The sequence below is a fragment of the Misgurnus anguillicaudatus genome, chromosome 21, assembly GCF_027580225.2.
Source record: "Misgurnus anguillicaudatus chromosome 21, ASM2758022v2, whole genome shotgun sequence".
In the NCBI taxonomy this organism is placed as follows: Eukaryota; Metazoa; Chordata; class Actinopteri; order Cypriniformes; family Cobitidae; genus Misgurnus; species Misgurnus anguillicaudatus.
The window spans coordinates 9,516,210-9,538,222 of NC_073357.2; the positions used below are offsets into that span (position 1 = coordinate 9,516,210).

The 22,013-nt window shown below is 36.4% G+C and overlaps 1 protein-coding gene across 1 annotated transcript in view; it reads left to right on the forward strand.

Moving 5' to 3' along the window:
- lrrk1 (leucine-rich repeat kinase 1) overlaps positions 1–6,939 on the forward strand; it is a 151,199-nt gene extending 144,260 nt beyond the window's left edge. The window contains exons 33-34 of the mRNA XM_073858779.1: positions 610–711; positions 5,795–6,939. Of these exons, the coding sequence (XP_073714880.1) occupies positions 610–711; positions 5,795–5,972 (280 nt within the window). The 3' untranslated portion in view covers positions 5,973–6,939. The remainder of the gene's footprint in view (positions 1–609; positions 712–5,794) is intronic.
- The last annotated feature ends 15,074 nt before the right edge of the window (positions 6,940–22,013 follow it).

The following is a 22,013-nucleotide window of genomic DNA, read 5'->3' on the forward strand; positions in this document are numbered from 1 at the left end:
CATACTTCAGACAAGCCTTCCGTCAAGTGTTAACACTTCCGCCCCATTTGAATGTACAGTGACTGATCAGTTTAAAGGGGATTACACAAAAAAGTATAGATGGATCTGTATAATAACAGGATGTTTCTGCACACACACTGGTGACTCATTTTTTGCTAGAAACACATTTAAAAGTGCATTTTTTAGGTTAGGATAAATGACAACATTTCAGTTATAAATGTGAAGTGCAGAATTATTCTCAGTGTGATTCTAATGATGAGATTGAAAGCTTATTAAGAAGATATCAAGGTTATTTTTCACCCTGCCATGTAGGATGATGTAAAAATCGGTATGTTACAAAAATGACTTTAGCTGGGTTTTCACAGGCAGGGTCACATTTAGTAGTGGTGGAAACCCTGATAAAGGCTGATAAAAGCTTATTTTGGTTTAAATGTTTTTTTTTATCATTTGATAAATGTTAATTCCCAAACTACATACAGAGCTTTTAAAGTTTTTAATCTGTTGTTATGCGTTATCAGTGTCACAGTGTATATGTATGTTATGATAGATGTAGACTGTGAAATGTTAAATGTTGGCAGCCGTCTTATAAGCAGATTTGTGTCTTTACAGGCGTGGAGGTGACATCATGGTTATAGAGGTTCAGGATCAGTCGGGATCACTCCGGGGTCGTGTGATAGCCGTGTTGACGGTCAGCGGAACATCGGAGTGCGGGTAGGTGTTTACAGTCACCTTTAATACCCTAGACATACAAGAACACTTCCCAGCAAAGTCATTTATACGCTCTTTGACCGCTAAAACAGATTAAAATCCTTGCTGGATGTTGCCCTCTTCTACCCATAATCCATTTTAAACCGTAAATCTCAGATGCCGGCTACATCCGGTCATCAAGCAGCCTTATTTCTGTTACCTTTGTATGCCAGGGGAAATGTTATTGATTTTTTTCACAGAACTCAGTATTCTGTCATTGCTGCAGTGCTGAAACTTAGGAACAGTTTCAGCAAAGGAAACAAAATGTTTTAGTTGTACAGTGCCTTTAGTCAGTTTATAAAAAAACTGTAAAGTTTTACGGCTGTAAACGATTTGCAACAAAGCCTTAGAAAGGGATACAGTACACCAAGTGACCATTAGATTTGTTGTTTTAGCAATGGTAAAGTGACCGTATATAATTATTTCCTGGCTTTTATTAGAATAAAACCTGAAAATACAGTGAATTTGTATGCTTTTATGTATAAGTCTATAAACTTCAGACAAAGTTGGTGGTGGCTTAAGATATCAAATCATATATCATAACAAAATATAACATAAAAAATCTGATTATGCTTTGCTATGCAGTTATGCTGTGCTGTGCAGTGCTGTGCTATGCTATGTAAGGCATAATGTATAGGCAGCAGGTTGTTGTCGCAGAAATTAGCCCTGTCACAAAGCAGAGGGCCTTGTATCCAGTGTTGGGAAAGTTACTTCCAAAGTGTAATACATTATACATTACAAATTACTGTCATTTGAAAGTAATTAGTTACATTACAATATTACTGTCTCTGAACTGTAATGAGTTACAATACTTTTACGTTACTTTTGAGTTACTTTCATCAAAATAACAGAAGTATGACTAGACATTATGAAATGTTTAAATATAGTTTATTGCTGCTTATAAATCTAGAATACAGATCATTTCAGTCTAATATAAGGATTACATGTAGACTAACATATAAAACCCAGACAAACAGAGCCAAACACTAGGCTACCATACAAAGGCTGGTAAAAACTTCAAACAGTGATGTTTAAATGTACTATTTAGATAACCATGTTTAAGTCTACATTAATGTTAAGTTGTAGTTTAGGTTGCTGTTTGTAATAAAACTGTAGATAGCATAGGAGTAGCCTAGCAATCTATTATGTATATGGACTGTAACCATAGCAACGTTAGCTTACCTTGTCATTGCTGGTGTTGATATGGATTTTACTGGCAACATTTGTAAAAGTCTCTTTACTTCTGAGGTTCAAGCAGCACAGGAGACCGATAGAAACTTTCTGTTGCTTTTACTTAGTGCTCTCATTCGCAGAAATATGCGTGTGCGGCGCTACCGGACCTGATTGCGACCACTTTACTCAATGTTTATAGCCTACAGCCGCAGACTTTTGGACTTTCCGGATTAGGCTATTTAAGAAACGCGTCTATATTTGACGCGCACCGCGTCCAAATCGCAGTTCAAATACAAAATTGAAGTGAATGAACATGCTTCATACAGCACCCGGAAACAGAAATACGGACGTTATTACCCGCAGCTTTTTCCTGTGTGGATGCTGGTCGTGCGCATTGGTCAAAAACAAAAATAACGTGCACGTTACTAAGATTGTAACGAGTAAAATATTACCAAAATTTTATCAGTAATGCGTTACAGCAAAAACTAATATATTACTGTAATATATTATATTTTGTAATGCGTTACTCCCAACACTGCTTGTATCACACTGATGAAGGGGCTTATTTCGCGAAAACAGCCGTCTACCTGTACATAATTCCTCTTATTACACGGCTATTTACCTCACAAGTAAGCACTTAAAGAACATTAAATATTGATTTGAAATATTTTATTTACGAATTTTTTACGAATGCGGACCTTTCACGAAGAAAACCTGTTTACTTCAAATGTTTACGCACACTATTTAGTTTAATAATGTTTCCGTCCTTCCAGAAAAACGTGTTTTTTTGTGATTGTTGCGGGCAAAAATCCTTGATCTTGTGGCACTTTTTTTTTTAAATGCGATGGAATATGCTGGATATTTTATGTGATGAAATTGCGTGAACTTGCAAAAATTGCGGGAATTTGCAAAAACTGCGAGAACCATCACTTTGCAGCTTTTGCAGCTTTTAAGTGATGTTCACGTCATATAATCACGTCACTTTATAACGTTCCTATGGTAACATGGGACATGGCTGCGCTTGTGTGAAGTAAATGCAACATTTCTCAACTTTCTACAAAGATATATGTGATTTTTGCTACGAAATACGAAAATTAAATCATGCAGGCCCTGCATATTTTGCGCACGGAAATCTGCAATTTATGCTGCGAAAGTGCAGCGTATTTGAAAAAATGCGTCCCCCGCATAAATATGCGGACTTTGGCTGATTATGCATTGAATCATGCGATCGCATAATCGCGTTTTTTTCTGGATGGACTGATTTGTAAATATGAAGAGTTTGGCTCCATAATGCAATAAATGCAATTTAAAAAAAAAAAGAGTTACTGCCAAAATCAATATTATATCAGGTCAGTATTTAAAAGTAAATTCTCAATTTTACGCAAAATCCAATATCCGCCGTTTTATTCTGTCATCTTTTCTCCCTTTTTTCCCAAAACCCAATAAAGGCCAATCCTCCTTTTCTGCAGAATGCAATAAATCCGCTCAACAAATCACACCACACCATTCCACTCATTGTAAACAAAAATGGTGGTGCATTGAATACATGGAATCCTAATTCTCCTCATCTTGTACTTTGTGATCAACAAACAAACAAAACAAAATAATACTTTAATGGCATTGATAAACCTGTGGTGTTTTTTTGTGACGGGAAAGAAACGTAAGCCATCAACATCTAATAATTTAGATCGCTGTGAAAAATGTTAAGCTGTGAAAAATGCTGTGAAAAATGTTAAGACGGCCCAAGTATAACCGCAGCAATGACCGTGTTCTTAATATGACAAAGTAAGTGTTTTGATTAATGCCATTAATGTTTATTTTTTTAATCAGTGTATAAATGAATATAACATGACAAAGATGAATGCACATTTATTTATTGATTCAATAGATTTATTGCATTTTGTGGAAAAAATAATTAGTTTTTATAATAAATATTGGAAAATCAAAGTATGGATTTGAATTTTTAATGTTATTATAACCTAAAGATGCTATGTGAAAGTTTGTTACAGAAAATAGTGGTTTTCATCTTGTCACTTTCTTGGCATAGAAAACACGTTTATACCGATTTGTCAAAATGGATTTATTGCGTTTTAGAACCAAATTCTTCATATAATGTCATATATGTAATTAAAAGACATTAATATTTAATGTTGTCATATTAAACGTATTATTATTATTATTATTATTATCATCATCATCATTATTATCAGCGTGTTATTAGTTATGGTTGTTTTCTCGGGAATAACATACCTTGGAATGTCGCGACTGACCATTCAGAATCAAGCATTTTAGAGTGCCGTGTAATAAGTTATGTTAATCAGCATGCCTGCAGTGTTTACCAGCACCTCAATTAGTCAGTAACACTGATTAAAATACTGATTGTATTGGTAAACATTAGTACATGCATTCATTAACATGAACAAACAATGAACAATATTATTTTTAACATGAATAAATATTGACATTAACTTACATTAATGCACCATGAACTAACATGTATTAGTTCTTGTTAAAGTTAAAATACACAATGCTTCTTTTATAAATGTAATAGAAAATGCCAAATTTAAACATGAAGTTTAAAAAATGCTGTAAATATGTTGTTCATTGTAAGTTCATCTTATCTAATGCATTAACAAATTGTTAACAAATACAACCTTAAAATGTTACCAATTAGTCTGATAATATTAAATTAAACAACATTTTATAAAAGAACGCCTGTAATGCATATACTTTGAAACTTGGATTTATATGTAATTTTTTTGCTTTATATACTTTATCAAATAGGTCATAATAGTAGCTTTTACGTTTCATCTGTTTGACAAAGTATCAGTTGTGGTACAGAGGTGGAGACGCTCATAAACCCTTTACATTTCTTTCACACAAACACCTGTGTCACAGCAGTCACACAACCAGGGGTCCAATAAGAGGTCAGCAACGTGGCAAAACACCCTTGTTTAAAGACTGCTGAAACAACCCTTGTAAATTCTTTACACACTCACACAAACAGGTTTCCTTTTTTGGGGGGGGGGGCATTCCATAGACGTATTGGTTTGTATAGTGTACAGACTGTATGTTCTCTGTATGCGTTTTCCCCACAACCCCTAAACCAAACCCTCACAGAAAACTTTCTGCTTTTATAGATTTAAAAAAAAAACGTTCTGGTTAATTTATAAGCTCAAAAAATGTCCCCACAAGGTTTAAAAATTCCTGTTATATCTTTGTTGGGATCTACCAGTAACTTTGGTTCCCACACCATGTACACATGCGCATCCTCTCTCATTTCTGTAAAATGAATTGCAAAGGATCAGCTTTGCTCATGCTGTTGCTGTCTATGTGCCAAATAGCATACAGATGACAGCTGTAAGATTTAGGAGACAATGCTCTCTGGTAATTTCGACACAGTTAAGTGTGAGAACTTTTAGATTTGTACATATATGTACAAACTTGATGCTTTAAAAATGAGCTTTTTTGATTTGTTTATACTGGCATGAGTTTGAAGAGGCTTTTAACGTGCATTCGTGCATATCCAACTCTTTCAACCTGTCTTAGATAAGTTACAACGATTCAGTATATTACTAGTGAAATAAGAATTATTCATTCAGGTCATTTATTTGCAGAATTTCATTTTCTAGTCCGTGGATACGCTTGTCTCAAACTGGTCTCTGTCACTTTCTCGAACCCAAAGTAAACACACATTAATCAAACAAACGACGCATTCAGTGCCTCTAACTGCACCTCTATAACTCATTCCAAGAAGCCAACCACTGATTTCTGCGAAGAGTCCGCACTCAGCATTTTCGAGTTTATTTTCAGCGCTTTCGCGAAAGCGCCTCTTTTGCGCACCTCACCTCACGTCTTTTTCTGTGTCTCCCAGGGCTCTCGTGGAGGCCGCGCTGGTTGCAAAAGACACTGTTGTGTGTGGCTTCCGTAAAGAAAACATGGCCTGGTGCCTCGCTGTCTGGAGGAGCTGGGGAGGCCGGGAACTAGAGCTCTTCTACCAGGGCTACGAGGACCTCGGACGCTTGGAGAGCAGTTTGAGGAAAAGGAGGTAGCTGTGTAAACGTGCGAGCGCGCGGCGGAGAATCGGCGTACTGTGCGGCCAGTAACGAAATGCACACACATCGATACGCAGGTGTGGAGCGTGGCTTGTGCTCCTGGCCAGGGGGAAAACTCACATACAGTACACACATACACACTAAGGCTGTTGCTTTAGGAAATATAAACCTGCAGGTCGCAGGGAAGCCACACATTGGGTTATATGCATAAAGGCAAACGGACGTACCACCACACCCGCTGAGTGTATTTAAACTCATACATTTGTCGAGTTTGCAGGCAGTAATACACGAGTATGTACCCAGTACATCCAATTAGAGGTCAATTAATAAACTTAAAAATCGGTGGTGAGGGTCATTCAACCTTAAACTTTGCCAAAGGGTATGTCTGTATGCCCAGTAACCTCTCAAATCACCTTAATCACCAAACCTTTGATTGAAGGACAACCTTTGTGTATAACCTTAGACCTGGAAGTGGCCAGCAATAAGATTGAAGAATGAACCGCAAGGAAACTCCGCCCACTCTGTGAGGTCATAATGAAGGCAGGGTTTTGTTTACTGTGAATAAAAGAGGCTATGTTGGACATGGAATACTGTACTGACATGGAGTACTTGTTGTATATTGCCAACCCTAGACATATCTTGCATGAATTATTAATTAATTGATTATACTATATTACAGTTCACACGTCACACTGGATCATGTTGAGTGCATTGTGGGATACATTAATCCAAGCATAAGAGTTTTATTTATGTTGTTTCTAACATAGCCAGAACACTCAGTTCAGTGTTCCACGAATACCATCACCATGACATTTTCCTATTGTGAAATATATTTTAGGATTTTATCTCTATAAGATGTGTTATTTATTGGAGAATGTCAACATCTCATGCTGCATGTGTATAAAAGTTGTATCTGAACTGTAAATATCCTGATTATTAATAATAAACTGAACAAAACATTGCACTGAATTTGTCTGCTTTAAAGGTACTGCGTGTGACTGATTTAAAATAAATATAAAGCGATAAAGAAAGAAATTCCATTGAATAAATGTATAATGCTATTTATTTTTTATTATAACAAACAGCCTGCTTTTAATTTATACAAGAATTGATATAAACAAAGGTCTAAACTGGTGGATAAGATTACAGTTATGCTATAAACTTTACAACATGAGAAATTTCCAGGAAAGTAGCTTAATAGGTTTAACAAGCGCAGTATTTCTCTCTCTCTCTCTCTCTCTCTCTCTCTCACATCCACATTAATGCCAGTGTGCTATTTGGTTTTATGTTAACTCTTTCCCCGCCATTGACGAGTATTTCCGAGTATATCTCGTCAATCAAGAGAAAACGCTTCCCCGCCAATGACGAGTATTTCCATCTTTCCGCAATACCGCTATTATCCTTCCGCAACTTTTTAAAAACGGAAGTATTGCCCTATGGCAAGCTGCTGCATGTCCGTGTCTGTTTTAAAGATCGCTCTGAATGGGATCTCTATGAAAAGTCCGTCACAAAAATGGAATTATCTCTGCTTTTTCCTCAAGATGTGGTGTTTTTGCAGAAACCTACTTGTATTCAAAAGCTGATTACAAAAGAACTACTGAAGGTAGGATGAAACGGTTTTTTTTTTGAAAGCAGAGGGTCTGTTCTTTCATTTGGTATATTGTATGTTTATATATTTAAAGAAGAACATTTTCTGGAAGGTATTAAACTTTTGTGAAAATCATGAAAAACGCTGGCGCTGGCTGGCAACTTTTTTTTAAAACGCTGGCGGTGAAAGAGTTAATGTTTTATGGTACAGAAGGTTGATAATTAATATCACACACATTCTACAAGACTTTTAACTTTTTCGCCGCCATTGACGAGATAACTCGTAAATAAAGAGAAAACGCTTCCCTGCCAATGACGAGAATTTCCGGCTTTCCGCAATACCGCTATTATCAACCAGGTGGTGCACTTCCACAACTTATACAACCCGGAAGTAGCGCCTCAAACCACATTCAGACAGCCAGCGATGTTAGCGCTGTGTGTCGCCCGTCTCTTTCAATGAGGCCTTTCTAAATCTGCTTGTCATAAACAAATGAATACCATCCACGCCAGTAACTGACGAGGGAAGGATGACGCGAACTCCACTGCTTCGTTCTCATTGGTAGTCGCTCCCGAAATTCACTCGACATTTGCATAAAGTTAAACTTTCTTGCATTGCTGGACATGCCCATACGGTCGCCAACTGTCACTTTCGCTCGTGCCGCCGGAAGTCGCCCGGTTTCCATTGAAACGAATGAGATCGTGTTGCTCTGCTACTGCTGGTCGCTGGCTTTCTGAATGGGGCGTCACGTGAAAGAACTCGGTGTATGTTTTAAAGATCGCTCTTCAAAAGTCCTTCACAAAAATTGAATTATCTCAGCTTTTTGCTCAAAATTAGGTGTTTTTGAAGAAACCTAAAAGAGAACTAATGAAGGTAGGATTAAACTTTTTTTTTTCAAACAGAGGGTCTGTTATTTCATTTGATATATTGTTTGTTTATATATTTAAAGAAAAACATTTTCTGGAAGGCATTAAACTTTTATGAAAATCATGAAAAATTCTGGCACTGGCTGGGAACTTTTTTTTTAAATGCTGGCGGGGAAAGAGTTTATTCTAGTTGTAATATTTACCTTAATAACCTTAACCCTAGACCTTTATCGTTTGGTGGGGCGCTGTTGCCTAAACAAACGATAAAGGTCCCTGGTATGAGTCTCAGCTGGGTCGGGACCCTTTCTATGTGTAGTTGCATGTTCTCCATGTGTCAGCGTAGGTTTACACAGTCCAAAAAGACATGCAGTTTATGTGAACTGGAAATTGTCGTTCCCCAATTTGTGTGTGAATTTACCAGTTCTGGACATAAATACAGCCACAGATGCAGGAATGGCGTTAAGAAATGAATAAACAAGCAGACTTGGAAAAGCCTCGCAGTTTCAAGGGCCGTGACGATTGTGTGATTGTTGTGTAACATTTAACAATCCATTTAGAGTGGAAGTTTATTTGGTGTAGGGTTTAGGGTTAGGTGTTAGGGTGCCACAAAGGCTGCTTCATTCAAGCAGCAGGGGCTGCAGACGCAATAGCGCTGTCGCAGACGTCATCCGCATCTGTGCACGGGCTGTCATGGGCTCAGAAACGCTTGTCAGAAACACTCACAACACTTCCAAAACCCAGCAATGTGCAATTAACCCCTGCTGTGTACAAAATGTATGGTTCAAAATGTGACAGTCTCAACTTTGTAGATTTCTAGATACATCTTGGTACAAGCCATAGTTCACGTGGAAGCGGAATCATAAATGTTCACATACACTGTAATAAGTGAAAAGTTGGATCAACTTAAAAAAATGACTTCAACTGGTAACACCCAAAAAAGTAAAATTTGTTTTAAACTTCTTTTAGTTGTTAGTTTCAGTAAAATGTTTTACTAAAAGTGTTACCAATTGAAGTCATTTTTTAAGTTGATCCAACTTTTCACTTATTACAGTGTATGCGAGCATTTATGATTCCGCTCCCACATGAACTATGGCGTTGTACCAAGATGTATCTAGAAATCTAGAAAGTTGAGACTGTCAACTTTTCACTTTTACTGTGTATGAGGTCAAATTTAGTGCAAAAATGTTTATCTCAACATTGCAATTAAAATGATATGTGAAAAATAAACGTAAAATGTATTTTACAGTATTATTGTTTTTGCTGCGTTGAACATTACATTTAATCACATTGTTTTTTTTATTGTTTTTGCATTTGTTTATGCATTTAAACTCACGTTAATTTTATAACATATTTTAATATTGAAAATGAGTAGACTATTCCTTTAAATAAACAAAAACAAAAAAAGCTATTCCAGATGTAACTGCTGGGTCATTCTACAGAAATGTCCACTTTTGGTATGGCAAGCTGTCTTAAAATGTTTTTTTTTTTCTGACATTTAAACTTAGACCACATTATTAGATTACTCTTTGACTTTATGAGTACACATAAATGACAACTTAATTTTTTTTGTGTGTGTGTGTGCATGTACTTATAGACTGCATACATATATTTTTTGTCACTGGTGTTACCTTACTTTTTTAGCAATATCAAAGGTGTTAATGAAATTGTTTTCAGCTTTAAATCTTATTTCTTGTGTAGCAGAATTCAATGAATTTAAAATTATCATAATGTCACATTTGAAAGATTTTATTTAATGAAAAGGGAAAAAACACAGTAACACCAGTGACACAACAAATAATCACCAGTCACTGGCGTTTTCCGATCTTCACTGGTGTTACCCATCAGGAAGGTAACACCAGTGACAGTAACACCAGTGACAATTTTCATGAAAACTGCATTTTACAAAATGGCTGCTGCAAGGTATCAAAAAAACATGTTGTTAATCATTGTATACTCACTAAATTAAGTAGTTTAATCCATTTGTATTCTAGTTTTTTTACAATTCCCAAACAATAAAGGAGGTCATACCAGTGACTTAAACTAAAAGCTTCATATGAAATCATGAGAGAAATGAGAAGATTTCTGATCATTGAAAAGAGACAGTGGACTTACCATGGGCTTCTCTTCATAGATCTATAGGAAATTGGAAGAAGGAAGTCGAGTGATGTCATCAGTGTGATTTTTATTTAAAAATAAACGCTTTTTTGTTAAATGGTAACACTAGTGACACAACTCCAGGGGACCACTACTTTTTATTATATATTTTATAATATTTATTTAGCATTTTGTTTTACATACAGTTATCGACACATTATTGTATTTTAAATGAAAGAAAACACTGTTTTTCATCTCAAAATAAAGCATTTTCCCTCTGATATGGCTACATTGATGGCTCAAAAAGTGTAATTGTTCAAATAACATATTGTTTCATTTTAAAATATAAAACATTGTAACCCTAAAGTGTTTTTCAAGTGTAATATTTCTGTAAAGGCTAGGGACAGAAAAATTAACATTTCCGTAGAATGACCCTTCTACAAATATTGTATTATATCAGTTAATTCAATCAATCAGAATAAGTATTTTTATTCATAAAATTTAGTCGGCACATTTATTAAAGTGGTTTTTACATTGCTCAGAATCAGATTGTTATAAATGTAACTGGAAGTGCCAAAAAAAGTGTGAACGCTTTATAATATTTCTTTTAATGTATGTTTGTGGATACATTTCTGTGAGCTGTGCACACTGTGCCCCCTTAAGAAAAAATGGTTCATGATGCCCCTGGCTGTGTGAACAGGATTTGTAAATATGCTTGTCATTCCCACGGTATGAATCCATATTTTTACAAATATTGACTCTTTTAATTACAAATGTTAATATTTTGAGAATTTTCAAAAAAACAAATCAGAGGATTATGGTTTTTATGAAGCATTATTTTGGCAATAGGTTATAACTTTAATAAGGACAATTTGTAACAGGACTGACGCAAAATCTGGAAATGACATTTGTATATTTGTAATGATGTTTTTAAAATCCTGGCCCTCACAAGTGTAACCAAACAAGTATATACAGACAGACAGTCAGACATTATGCTGGCTTCACATACACTGTCTGTGGTCTGCAGCTAAACGGCAAATGACTGACGAATGAATAGCTAGCGATGATGACAGGGCTCTCACGCACCTGGACAGAGGCCTGAAATTACACCAATTACAGCCCACTGACAAAAAGCAGTAACTTTCCCCAGTCACAGGCATTCAAAATGTATCGGGATCACATCTGTTGAGTGGCTCCCGCGGTCAAAACCAATAGCCCGGATCAATAAAAAGTGTGTCAGCTCATGGGAAAATGTAGGAAGGTTATAAACGAATCAAGAGATCTGATAGGAAAGGAAAACAAGAAGAGAGTTTCCCTGCATATGGTGCCTGATTCTTTGTAAACAAGCGTCTGGACTCCATGCCAGAGGTTTACTTAACACTGGACATCGTGGCCTAGAAATTTCAAGCTGGATGAATGTATGACGCACTGGCTCTGTTTCCTTTTGCATGACAGAAATGAGTTCTGTATGATCTGCTAACGTCTCCATTTGCTGGACTCCACGTGCAGGGCTTTCTATTTAGGGCATAATCTCATATGAGGCAGGGGGGGTTGTTTGAATAAAAACATAATGCCGTAAGTGCTTTATTATTAGAGGCTGATCACACATCATGATGCTCTACTGTTTATAAATATGAGACGTTTTGCTAAAGTACAGACTTTATTGAGCCATGTGACACCTTCGGTACACTCTAAAAGTTGCTGGGGTTTTTTCAACCCAGCGTTGGGTCAAAAAGGGTCTAGCCTAGCCATTGGGTTAAATTGACACAGAAAATGATAATATGTAACCCATCAATGGGTTAAAACAACCCAGCATAGGTTAAATTACAACCCAACGACCTGGGTTTGTCCCTTTTTCACCCAACGCTGAGTTGAAAATAACCCAGCATTTATTAGAGTGTACTGTATAGGGAGGCCAATACATCAAAAATTAAATATCGTACCATGTTATATACCACAACATATATCAACGTCTTTTAAATAGGAATTTCAGCAAAAATGTAAATTTTAATTAATTAAAAAATTTGCTGTAGTTATGCAGCTGTTTGCCAGTAATTTACTGTAGATAAAAATGTGTTATTAACTGGCACCAGTTTGTTCAAAGTTTAATGAACATTAAACATTAACAAGTCTTTGTCTTTGCATGATGCTATTATTTTGAAGACGTGTTAATCTTTAATGTGCAAAAAACATAAATTTAAATCTACAGTAAGTTACTGGCAAACAGCTGTCAATATTACTGTAATTTCTACAGAAATTTTTAATAGTGGAGTTTTAACCTTAAAAATATATACATTAATGTATGCACTCTAAAAAATACTATTAATTTAATTGGTAATATTGGTATAAAAATAACCATATTTTTCTGTCTATAAGCCTCATTTTTTTTCATAACTTTCCTGGTGCTGCGTCTTATAGTAAGGTGCGCCTTGTAAGTCAGCATGAATTAATTTTGACATTTATGAGGCAAAAGACAAAATTACTGTCTATAGCCGCGAGAGTCCGCCATATGCTGCTTCTGTATTTATGTAATTCAATGGATTCAGTAATGTGAAATGACGAGTATGCAAACTTTATGCTAGTTGGCTTGTTCGGTTATTTAGCCTATTCAACCTTCCAGGTAAGTTGTGTATGCTATGGTTTATCGTTTAAATAACTGATAATATTACTTTAACGTACATACATCTATTCAGCCTGCTGTTCTGTCTGCTATTGTTTAGTTGAATAACTTGCCTTTCTAGTTTAAATGTCAGTTCTTCGGCTTGGATTTTGTGAAATAATTTTATAAATAAACGCGACGTATAGTCCACTGTGACTTATATATGTTATTTTGCAAGTATGGAAAATATGGAAGTATGGAAGTTGTTTAAAATTTAAATTTAAATTTAACTTACCAATTAAAGTATTTTTTTTATTTGGTCCAACTTGTCAGTTTTTACAGTGTATTTAACATAACAATGGGTTAAACAACCCAGCATTTTGAGTTGAATCAACCCAGAATATATTAAATTACAACCCAATGGGTCATGGGTTTTGGCTCGTCCCTTTTGACCCAAACTAGAGTGTGGTTAAGTATTCTAATTATCTAAACATAATCAATAAAACAGACCTCCAGATTCAGGTCCCACTGGCAACTTAGCAAGACATCCATTTTGGATGCAAACGTGGACCTTTGACGGTAACCCCAAGCTTAATTAAAGCTTGTCAGAATGAAAGATCAAGGGCTTTTGGAGGTTTCTGGGATAAAAGCAAGCTTTTACTAACAGAGGGTAAGGTTTTTGGATTATGACTCTAGCGGCAATGTGTTACGCCCTACGGTACTTTAGTGTAAAATCTTTAGGTTCAAAACCAGATGTTAAGTCTATTTAAAAGCCAAATAACGAAAAAATGGATGTAATACTCATAAAAATAGCTTGAGATCGTAGGGAGATTGTCATTTGCAATGCCTTATGGGAGTTAACAGACAGTACAAAGCAAACAACAAAGTATGTTTCAATACTACTGTAGTATAATGATATTGGCACAAAGGAAAAATACAGTAGCATTAAAATGACCTTCTTAAAGACATCTATACAAATGGGATTTCTGGAAAAGAGGGGTTTAATGAAAATAAACCACATCCATCTTGTTTTCTGTTGGTTCCTTTATGAAATGTAGCATAGGAGCAGGTCATCTACATCCATCATTGATTGTGTACATACAGTAACTTGACCGCATGCTTGAAAAAACAGTTGGTGTGAACTCTAATGTAGTTTCCGTTTCACTCTACTGTACGCTCTAAAAAATGTTGGGTTATTTTTAACCTAACATTGGGTCAGAAACATTGTAAAGTAGGCGTGGCCTTTATGCAGAAGTTTAAGGCTTAAAGGCTCTCTAAGCCAATAATGTGCGACGTCACTTCCTGTTGATGTTTGAACTGTTTTCAAACTAACGGAGCGGAGCCTACACCTCCCCCTCCCTCTCCCGTCTTTCATGAACGCGCCCAAACCCCACCCCCAAATCCTTCTTGTCGTTTATTGGCTGGAACACTTTGTTATGTTTTGTTGTGCTAGGTTTGGCCACTATGTTGATATTTTCCGTTTGTCGAGCCTGAGCTGTCTACAGAGATCGCGTTTTTTTACAGTTTGATCAGCGGACAGGCAGCAAGCAGATAGTGAGGAGATGTTTGCTGTATGTAACAAAAAATGTTTTATGGTCTAAAACGCCTCAATTCGCTTAGAGCGCCTTTAATATAATTTAAACGGAAGAGTTACAAAAAAATTCACCCCCCTCACAGTTGTCATGAAAGGCAAAATAAGCTATACAGACCAAAACACTTTTTGTACCAGGCTGTATACATATTATTTTCTACTGTAAAGTTGGCCATTTTTAACACGGTGGTCTATGGGAATTGACTCCCTTTTGGAGCCAGCCTCAAGCGGCCAGTCGATGAATTGCAGTTTAAGTCACTTCCGTATTGGCTTCATCAGAGAGATTGAAAGGTTGCGCCTCGGTCAGAAATAGGCGATCTCAACCGTTGAGTTAAATAAATCAAGAAAATATTTATATTTGACCCAACAATGGATTAAACAACCCAACATAGGTTAAATTGCAAACCAAAATGTTGGCTTTGTCCCTTTTTGACCCAATGCTGGGTTGAAAATAACCTAGCATTTTTTATAGTGTAGCTACTGTCAATGGGCCTTAAGTTAGTAGTTATATATTATACAGTAATTTACTGTAATCATATTTGATTATGTAATTTTCAATGCTTCATGGGATATCTAATAAACAAATCTTTAAAATGTCTTCAAATGCTTATGTAGAACCTGAATTGTGCCAAAACCTTCTAAAAAGCAAGAAAGTGTTTAAATTTAGTGCTCTACACCCCTCATTTACATCTCCCCAAATAACTGAGATTGAATGATATCTAATTGCATTGGGATGTTTGGTTTCAACACTTATAATTTGACCATCTGATTCATTAACATCAAAATCCAAACATTAAGCAGTGAGTAGACGCCTTACTTCACGAGTCCCACTACCCCACTGACCTTGGCATCGGCGGCTTATTCACCAGCGGAAAACTCATTATGATTCCCTTCAGTCAGCGCCTTTTCCAATGGTCTATTCTGCCATATAATTGGAGCTCAGAGGTTTCTTTCGTAGCTGGAGCCGTGTCAGGCATTACCAGAGGCCTGCAGAGATGAAGGGGGCGGAGATTCGGAACGGGACAGTAATAGAGTCCAGGTGGCAGTCGGTCCCGAAGAAAATACTTTCAGTATGGTACACCCAGCATATGCCAGTCAGAGAGCTGGGAATGCTGCAAGAAATTAAATCCTTAAAGGAAAGAAGCCGGTAAGTTGACTTTGTTTACAGTTTGGGTTCAGGCTGTGCAGATTTCTAATGTACCCACAGGGAAATGACATATGGATGTTCAGACACCACAGAAACTAGATACTAGAGGCCATTCACAAATCAAGATTCATGTCTTTAGAAATGAAATGAGTACGCTGTCAGAGAAAATGGTCCCTAGCTGTCACTGAGGCTGTTCCCTTTTAAAAAAGTACACCTAAAGAGTACATCAGTATACGTTGATACCAAAAGAGTGCAAATTAGTATATATTAAAGGTACATATTGGTACCTAATGGCACATTTTACGACGTTTATCTGCCCCAGTAACGGCTTAGGACCACTTTTGACACTTTTTTCTACCAGTGTACACAACCACGCATCTAAACATTCAGAACATCAAAACTTTGTGGGATTCAAACCTCAACGTTTTAGATTAACCATTACACCACACTTCCTTCCTAAATAAGACTCAGTTACTCTGACAGGTCATTAAAGGGACAGTTCATTGTTCTTCAGAACCCAAATGCATTTTGACCCTGCAAGTTTCGTTTCATCCTTTCTTACATCCACCTCAGATATCACCCAAAAACCACACACATGCAGACAATTACACAAGACCTCTTACTGAGTGCTGTCACAAAAAACCTAGGTTAATCTTTATCTAACTGCTTCCTCAACATATCCCCCACAATGATTCAACTGAGCACAGATATTCGAGGTTTGAACAGATTACGAACATGTGCGTTACATTAACATGACTTACAGGGATGTTATACATTACGCAAGTGGCAAGCTTTACATACGGTCTTGCAATGTCATGTGTTGTCCACGTCAGCGTAATGATTTAGCACCTTTTACAGCGTCAGCGCAAACACACTGCAGATTTGGGCAGAAAAAAATCTCTTAACTAGTCCGCTGCGAGGCTCTGTTAGTGACATGCTTAAAGTCACTCGGAACAACTTAGCAACTGCATAGCAACACTATTGCAACCAAACCACAACACCATGCCATCATTGCATTGACTTTTTAGGGGAAAATATCCTTCATATATTTCTTCAAAACGTGTAAAAACTTAGTTTGCATTCAAGACATTGAAGCAGCAAGGGCCTCAATTATTAAATTGTTCATAGAAACCGAACCAAATTTGATCTTATGTTCAAAAGCGTGTAGGTATTTTTACAGAACAAATTTACACTGGAAAAATGATTTTCAAGAAAAAAATTATTAGTATTGTTGTCTTGTTTTCAGTAAAAATATCACAAAAATTCTTATATCAAAATGCATTTTCTTGATAAGCAAATGACCTAACAAAATAAGTCTAGTTTTTGGACTAAAAATATCAAATTTAAGTGATTTTGTGCATAAAACAAGCAAAAAAAATCTGCCAAACATTTTTTCTAAACACTACATTCAAGAAAAATTTAAGAAAAATTTGCTTACCCCATTGGCAGCCTTTTTTGCTTGTTTTATGTACAAAATCACTTAAATTTGATATTTTTGCTCTAAAAACTAGACTTATTTTCTTGGGTCGTTTTGCTCATCAAGAAAAAGCATCTTAATATAAGAATTTTTTGATATTTTTACTGAAAACAAGACAAAAATACTAAGAATTTTTTTCTTGAAAATCATTTTTTGCAGTGTAAGCACAATATCGACGCCTAATTAATTTTGTTGACATATTAAAGAGCACCTATTTTCGTTGCTAAAAAACAAAGTTATTTTGTGTATTTAGTATAATACAATGTGTTTGCGTGGTTTATGGTTAAAAAAAATACATTGTTTTCCATAGGGTGACCATATGTGACATTCTTCCCGGATCGTCCTGGCCAGGATTTCAGTGCGTCTTCCGGAAGTCGTATTTGTTGACAGCATACGCCATTCAGTTAAAAACATAAGACATACAATCGTAGTTTCATTCTTACCTTAAAATGTAATGGTTGCTTTTCTGTAATAATAATAATAATCATCTATGACGTATGCGGTCGAAAATTACGACTTCCGGAAGGCGAACCCGAAATCCTGTCCAGGACGCGTCCGGGAAGAATGGCACATTTTTGTTGCTCCATATGTCCTTGCCTTCCTCAAACGCTCTGATTTGTTACAAACCAGTACGCTGTGATTGGCCTGAATATCTCAGACATCAGCCGCATATCTGACGCTCCTTACCATGTTTTGAAGGTTAGCTTCCAATGCAATACTGACATAAGTTAATATCGTCTTTACTACCTTATCAAAACGAACCAAACCTGATACAGAGAATGCAGATGACCAAAGCTGAGCGATCAACTTTGCCAGCGCAGCTTGAGCAGCACATTTTTAGTCAAAATACGTTATTGATAGGAGTACCTAACGCCGCATTCAGACAGCCAGCGATGTTATCACTGTGTGTCGCCCCGTCTCTTTCAATGAGGCGTTTCTAAATCTGTTTGTCATAAACAAATGAGTACCATCCACGCCAGTAACTGACGAGAGAAGGATAACGTGAACTCCACTGCTTCGTTCTCATTGGTAGTCGCTCCCGAAATTCGCTCGAAATTTGCATAAAGTTAAACTTTTCTTAACTTTCTCGCATCGCTGGACACGCCCATATGGTCGCCAACGGTCACTTTTGATCGTGTCGCCGGAAGTCCCCCGGTTTCCATTGAAACGAATGAGATCGCTCTGCTACTGCTGGTCGCTGGCTGTCTGAATGGGGTGTAAGCTGATTGAGCTATCTCTAAAGTAAAAAAGTAACGCGGGACGAAAATAACAAAGTGATTATGATTTTCTCCAAGCTCTGATAACATTTGCATATGACTGCATTTTAAGCACACAAACCCTTGACAGACCTGACAAATATTGCGTTATTTACGCACCGTTTTCCGCATGTAGATCCAGAAATGTGTTTTCAACCATGATAAGTAGGGATGCACGATATATCGGCCGATAACTGCTTATTTTTAATATTATCGGTTATCGGTCTGATAGCAAAATTAAGCCGATAAATGAAAGCCGATAAATTATGGATTATTTTGGTTTGTCGAACCACTTCACTTGCTCATTGCTGGCCATGTGGAGTTTTGATTGATGCTTTCTGTGACATAGCACGATGATGGCTTAAGAAGAGTATGCTAGTCTACCGCAAAGACAAGATGTCCGCGGTCTGCGAGTTTTTCATTGTGAAAATAATATGATTATTTATTGGCCTATAGATATCGGTTATCGGCCCCCAAATATAAAGAGTTATCGGTTTTCGGTATCGGCCAAAAGTTCGGCATCGGCATCCCTAATGAAAAGTAAATTCCTAAAGTGGGCATTTTTTTCATGTAACGCGTTGTGTTTTCAGGTTTCATGTGTTAAAGTACTGATCAATCTACAGGCTATTTAGTGCTCTAATACATACTGAAGTTTAACTTCTCAGAGTTTTTCAAAATAAAAGTATATCGTGTTTAAATGTGAGGAGATCCTGTCGGGACAAAACACTTGTTACTTTTGTCCCGCTCCTAATACTGTTATATTTGTTGAAAATGTATATTATTCTAATTTGATTTAATTTTATAGTGTTCAAACTGTTGTTGTTTTTTTATTCTCAACAATTTAAGTTTGTACTGTTTGGTTGCTTTTGTAATTTCATTATTTTTTACAAAGATAAATGACAAAATATTTTTGCAGTTACATATTAATGAGGTCATAGTAATTTATATTTAATCAAAACAAGTGTAACACAAAAAACTATCTTGTTTTGTTTTGTTACTTTTGACACACCTGTGTGTTACTTTCGCCCCTGCTGACAGGGTAAAAAGTAACAATGCGCTACTTATGTTCAAAGTGAAATTATACTAAAGCCGTTTAACATTTTTTTTCAAAATTTTACCTGGTATTGATAAACCACAAAGAAATCATTCCTGCCATGTGAACTGTTCTTGGTGAAATTGTGCATATTTTTTTGATTTTGTTGATTGTTGACTTGTCACTTTATGGTAAAAGTAAAAAAGCTAATCTAATGTTTTCAAATCGTCCATTTCTGTTGTCAGAATGTACTATTTACTGAGAAACACAAATTCCTGATCATTCACAGCTATGAATATAGAACCCAGGCAGTTCAAGGGTTAAATCCTTTTCGAGCAGCAAGAATGGCTTATATTTCCAAAAATCTGCGGCACTCGGACAAGCAAAAGTGTGTGCACCTGTGCTACATTGCGCAAAGCACTTTTCCACGTCACAGGACAATCTTTATAAATATTAACATTGCTGTGGATTTTTGCGTATGCACACCCTAAGATCAAATCTGTATGTACGCTTTATAGACGTTTTATTGGACGCACGCGTGTTGTCGCGGTAACACGAAGTGAACTGAATTTTTTTATCGGTCTGACTAGTGTCTAACCTAATCTCTGAAACAAATACCATGTCGAAAATAAAATGTTTTGGTTTGCTAAAGATGAAGGGAGACGATGAGCATGAGATCACAACTGTGTGGAGAGGTTTGGCAGCCAGGCAAGAATTCAAGGACCTGTAGCTAACATTGTAAAATTGTAAAGTTATACAAAGTATCAGGTAGTAGTGTTAGATATGATATAAATGACATATATCCCTTGTTATCAGAAGTAAACTACTGTAAAATGAATCTTCTGTTATTAATTCTATGTTGAAGTCTACCGGAAGTTGCGTTTGGTCCACAAAAGTCTATCGTTTATTTTGCTGCTGAAACCATCTATAAATGAGGCCCTAGATTTCTGTACAAAGCAGTGTAAAGCTCAAGGCTGCATTCATTTAGTATAAAGATGAATGTAAGTATAATGTCTTTTTCGAGAGCTTTCAATGAAACCCAATGTGGCATAAGGATTTGTGTAAAGAATGAACAGGAAATGTTTCCTGGGCAGAGAAGCTGGCAGTGGTGTGTGCAAGTAAAGACACATAACAGTGCTGATTCACAGGGGCTTTAAAGCCACATCAGTAAGAGATCTTTGCATTTCCTGAGCCAGAAACAATGGCACTCTTGTTCAACAGTCTAATGTGTGCGGGGGGAATTCGGCAGACACATGGGCAGATAGCTCCTTGGATGCTAATCACCTACTCCAGAAACCACTAATGCACATGATGACATCAGTATGTGTGTCTGTGCATTTTTAAAGGAATCACTTCAAACGCGCAGTATATCAGATGTTTGGCTTTTCAATGAAACGATTATGCGATTTGAATTTCAAAGTTACGAATTCCATGGGATCAGGCTGAAATACGATAAATCCTCCTGAGAACCAGGAATAAAAAGTTCTAGAATTTTGTTTTTTTGGGGGGGGGGTAACAAACACATTGCAAAAAGTAATAAAACACAGATGGATGTACAGTAATGCAAAACATTAAATGTAAACATTGAATAAAATGGCAAAAACACCATTTTATTTTGTCATTTTTTTTTTTTTATTTCATTTTCACCCCAATGTACAATTAAAGTTTATGAGTTTAAAATGAGACATTTGAGCCAAGATGATATTTGATGTAGCATTCTGACTTCTTGGAGACACATAGAATGCATTCGGGCATTCAGCATCTACAAACATTTGAGAATGTCCAGCATTTAAAGCAAATGTATTGCATCATATTTCCTAATTCTCTTATCTGTGTGTGGCTTTCTTTCATTTATTTACAATAAGGTTGTATTTGTAAACATTTGTTAAAGGACAAGTTCGGTATTTTACACGAAAAGCCCTGTTTTCAGATTGTTTATGATGAAATAGAACGGTTTTGTCTGAAATTTGGACATATGATGCTGGCCCGAGAATTTTTGGGTGTTTGTTGTATCACCTCCCACTTCTACAATGAAGCTGCACAGGAACAATCCTTCCTAAAATGCATTAAACTTTCGTTTACAAAGACGTGAAACTCACCGAGTGGTCCGGGGTGTTCACTGATATGCTCACACAAAAATCGCTGCAAAAGATGCTTTCCAACAGGTTTTATCGTAGTTTTTCATTTTCACTCCATTGACTTGTATTAGATGTGCTATGAGGTATGGTATTACTCCGCGCCGGGAACTTTGTTTGTATTCTTGCAATTGGCAAAAATGGATTATCGCCACCAACTGGGCTGGAGTGTCTATTATTCAAGTTCTCAACAGAAGAATGTACGGGTGTGAGGCGTTTGGAAAAATAGGTCCACAAGTTTACAATGAATGCTAA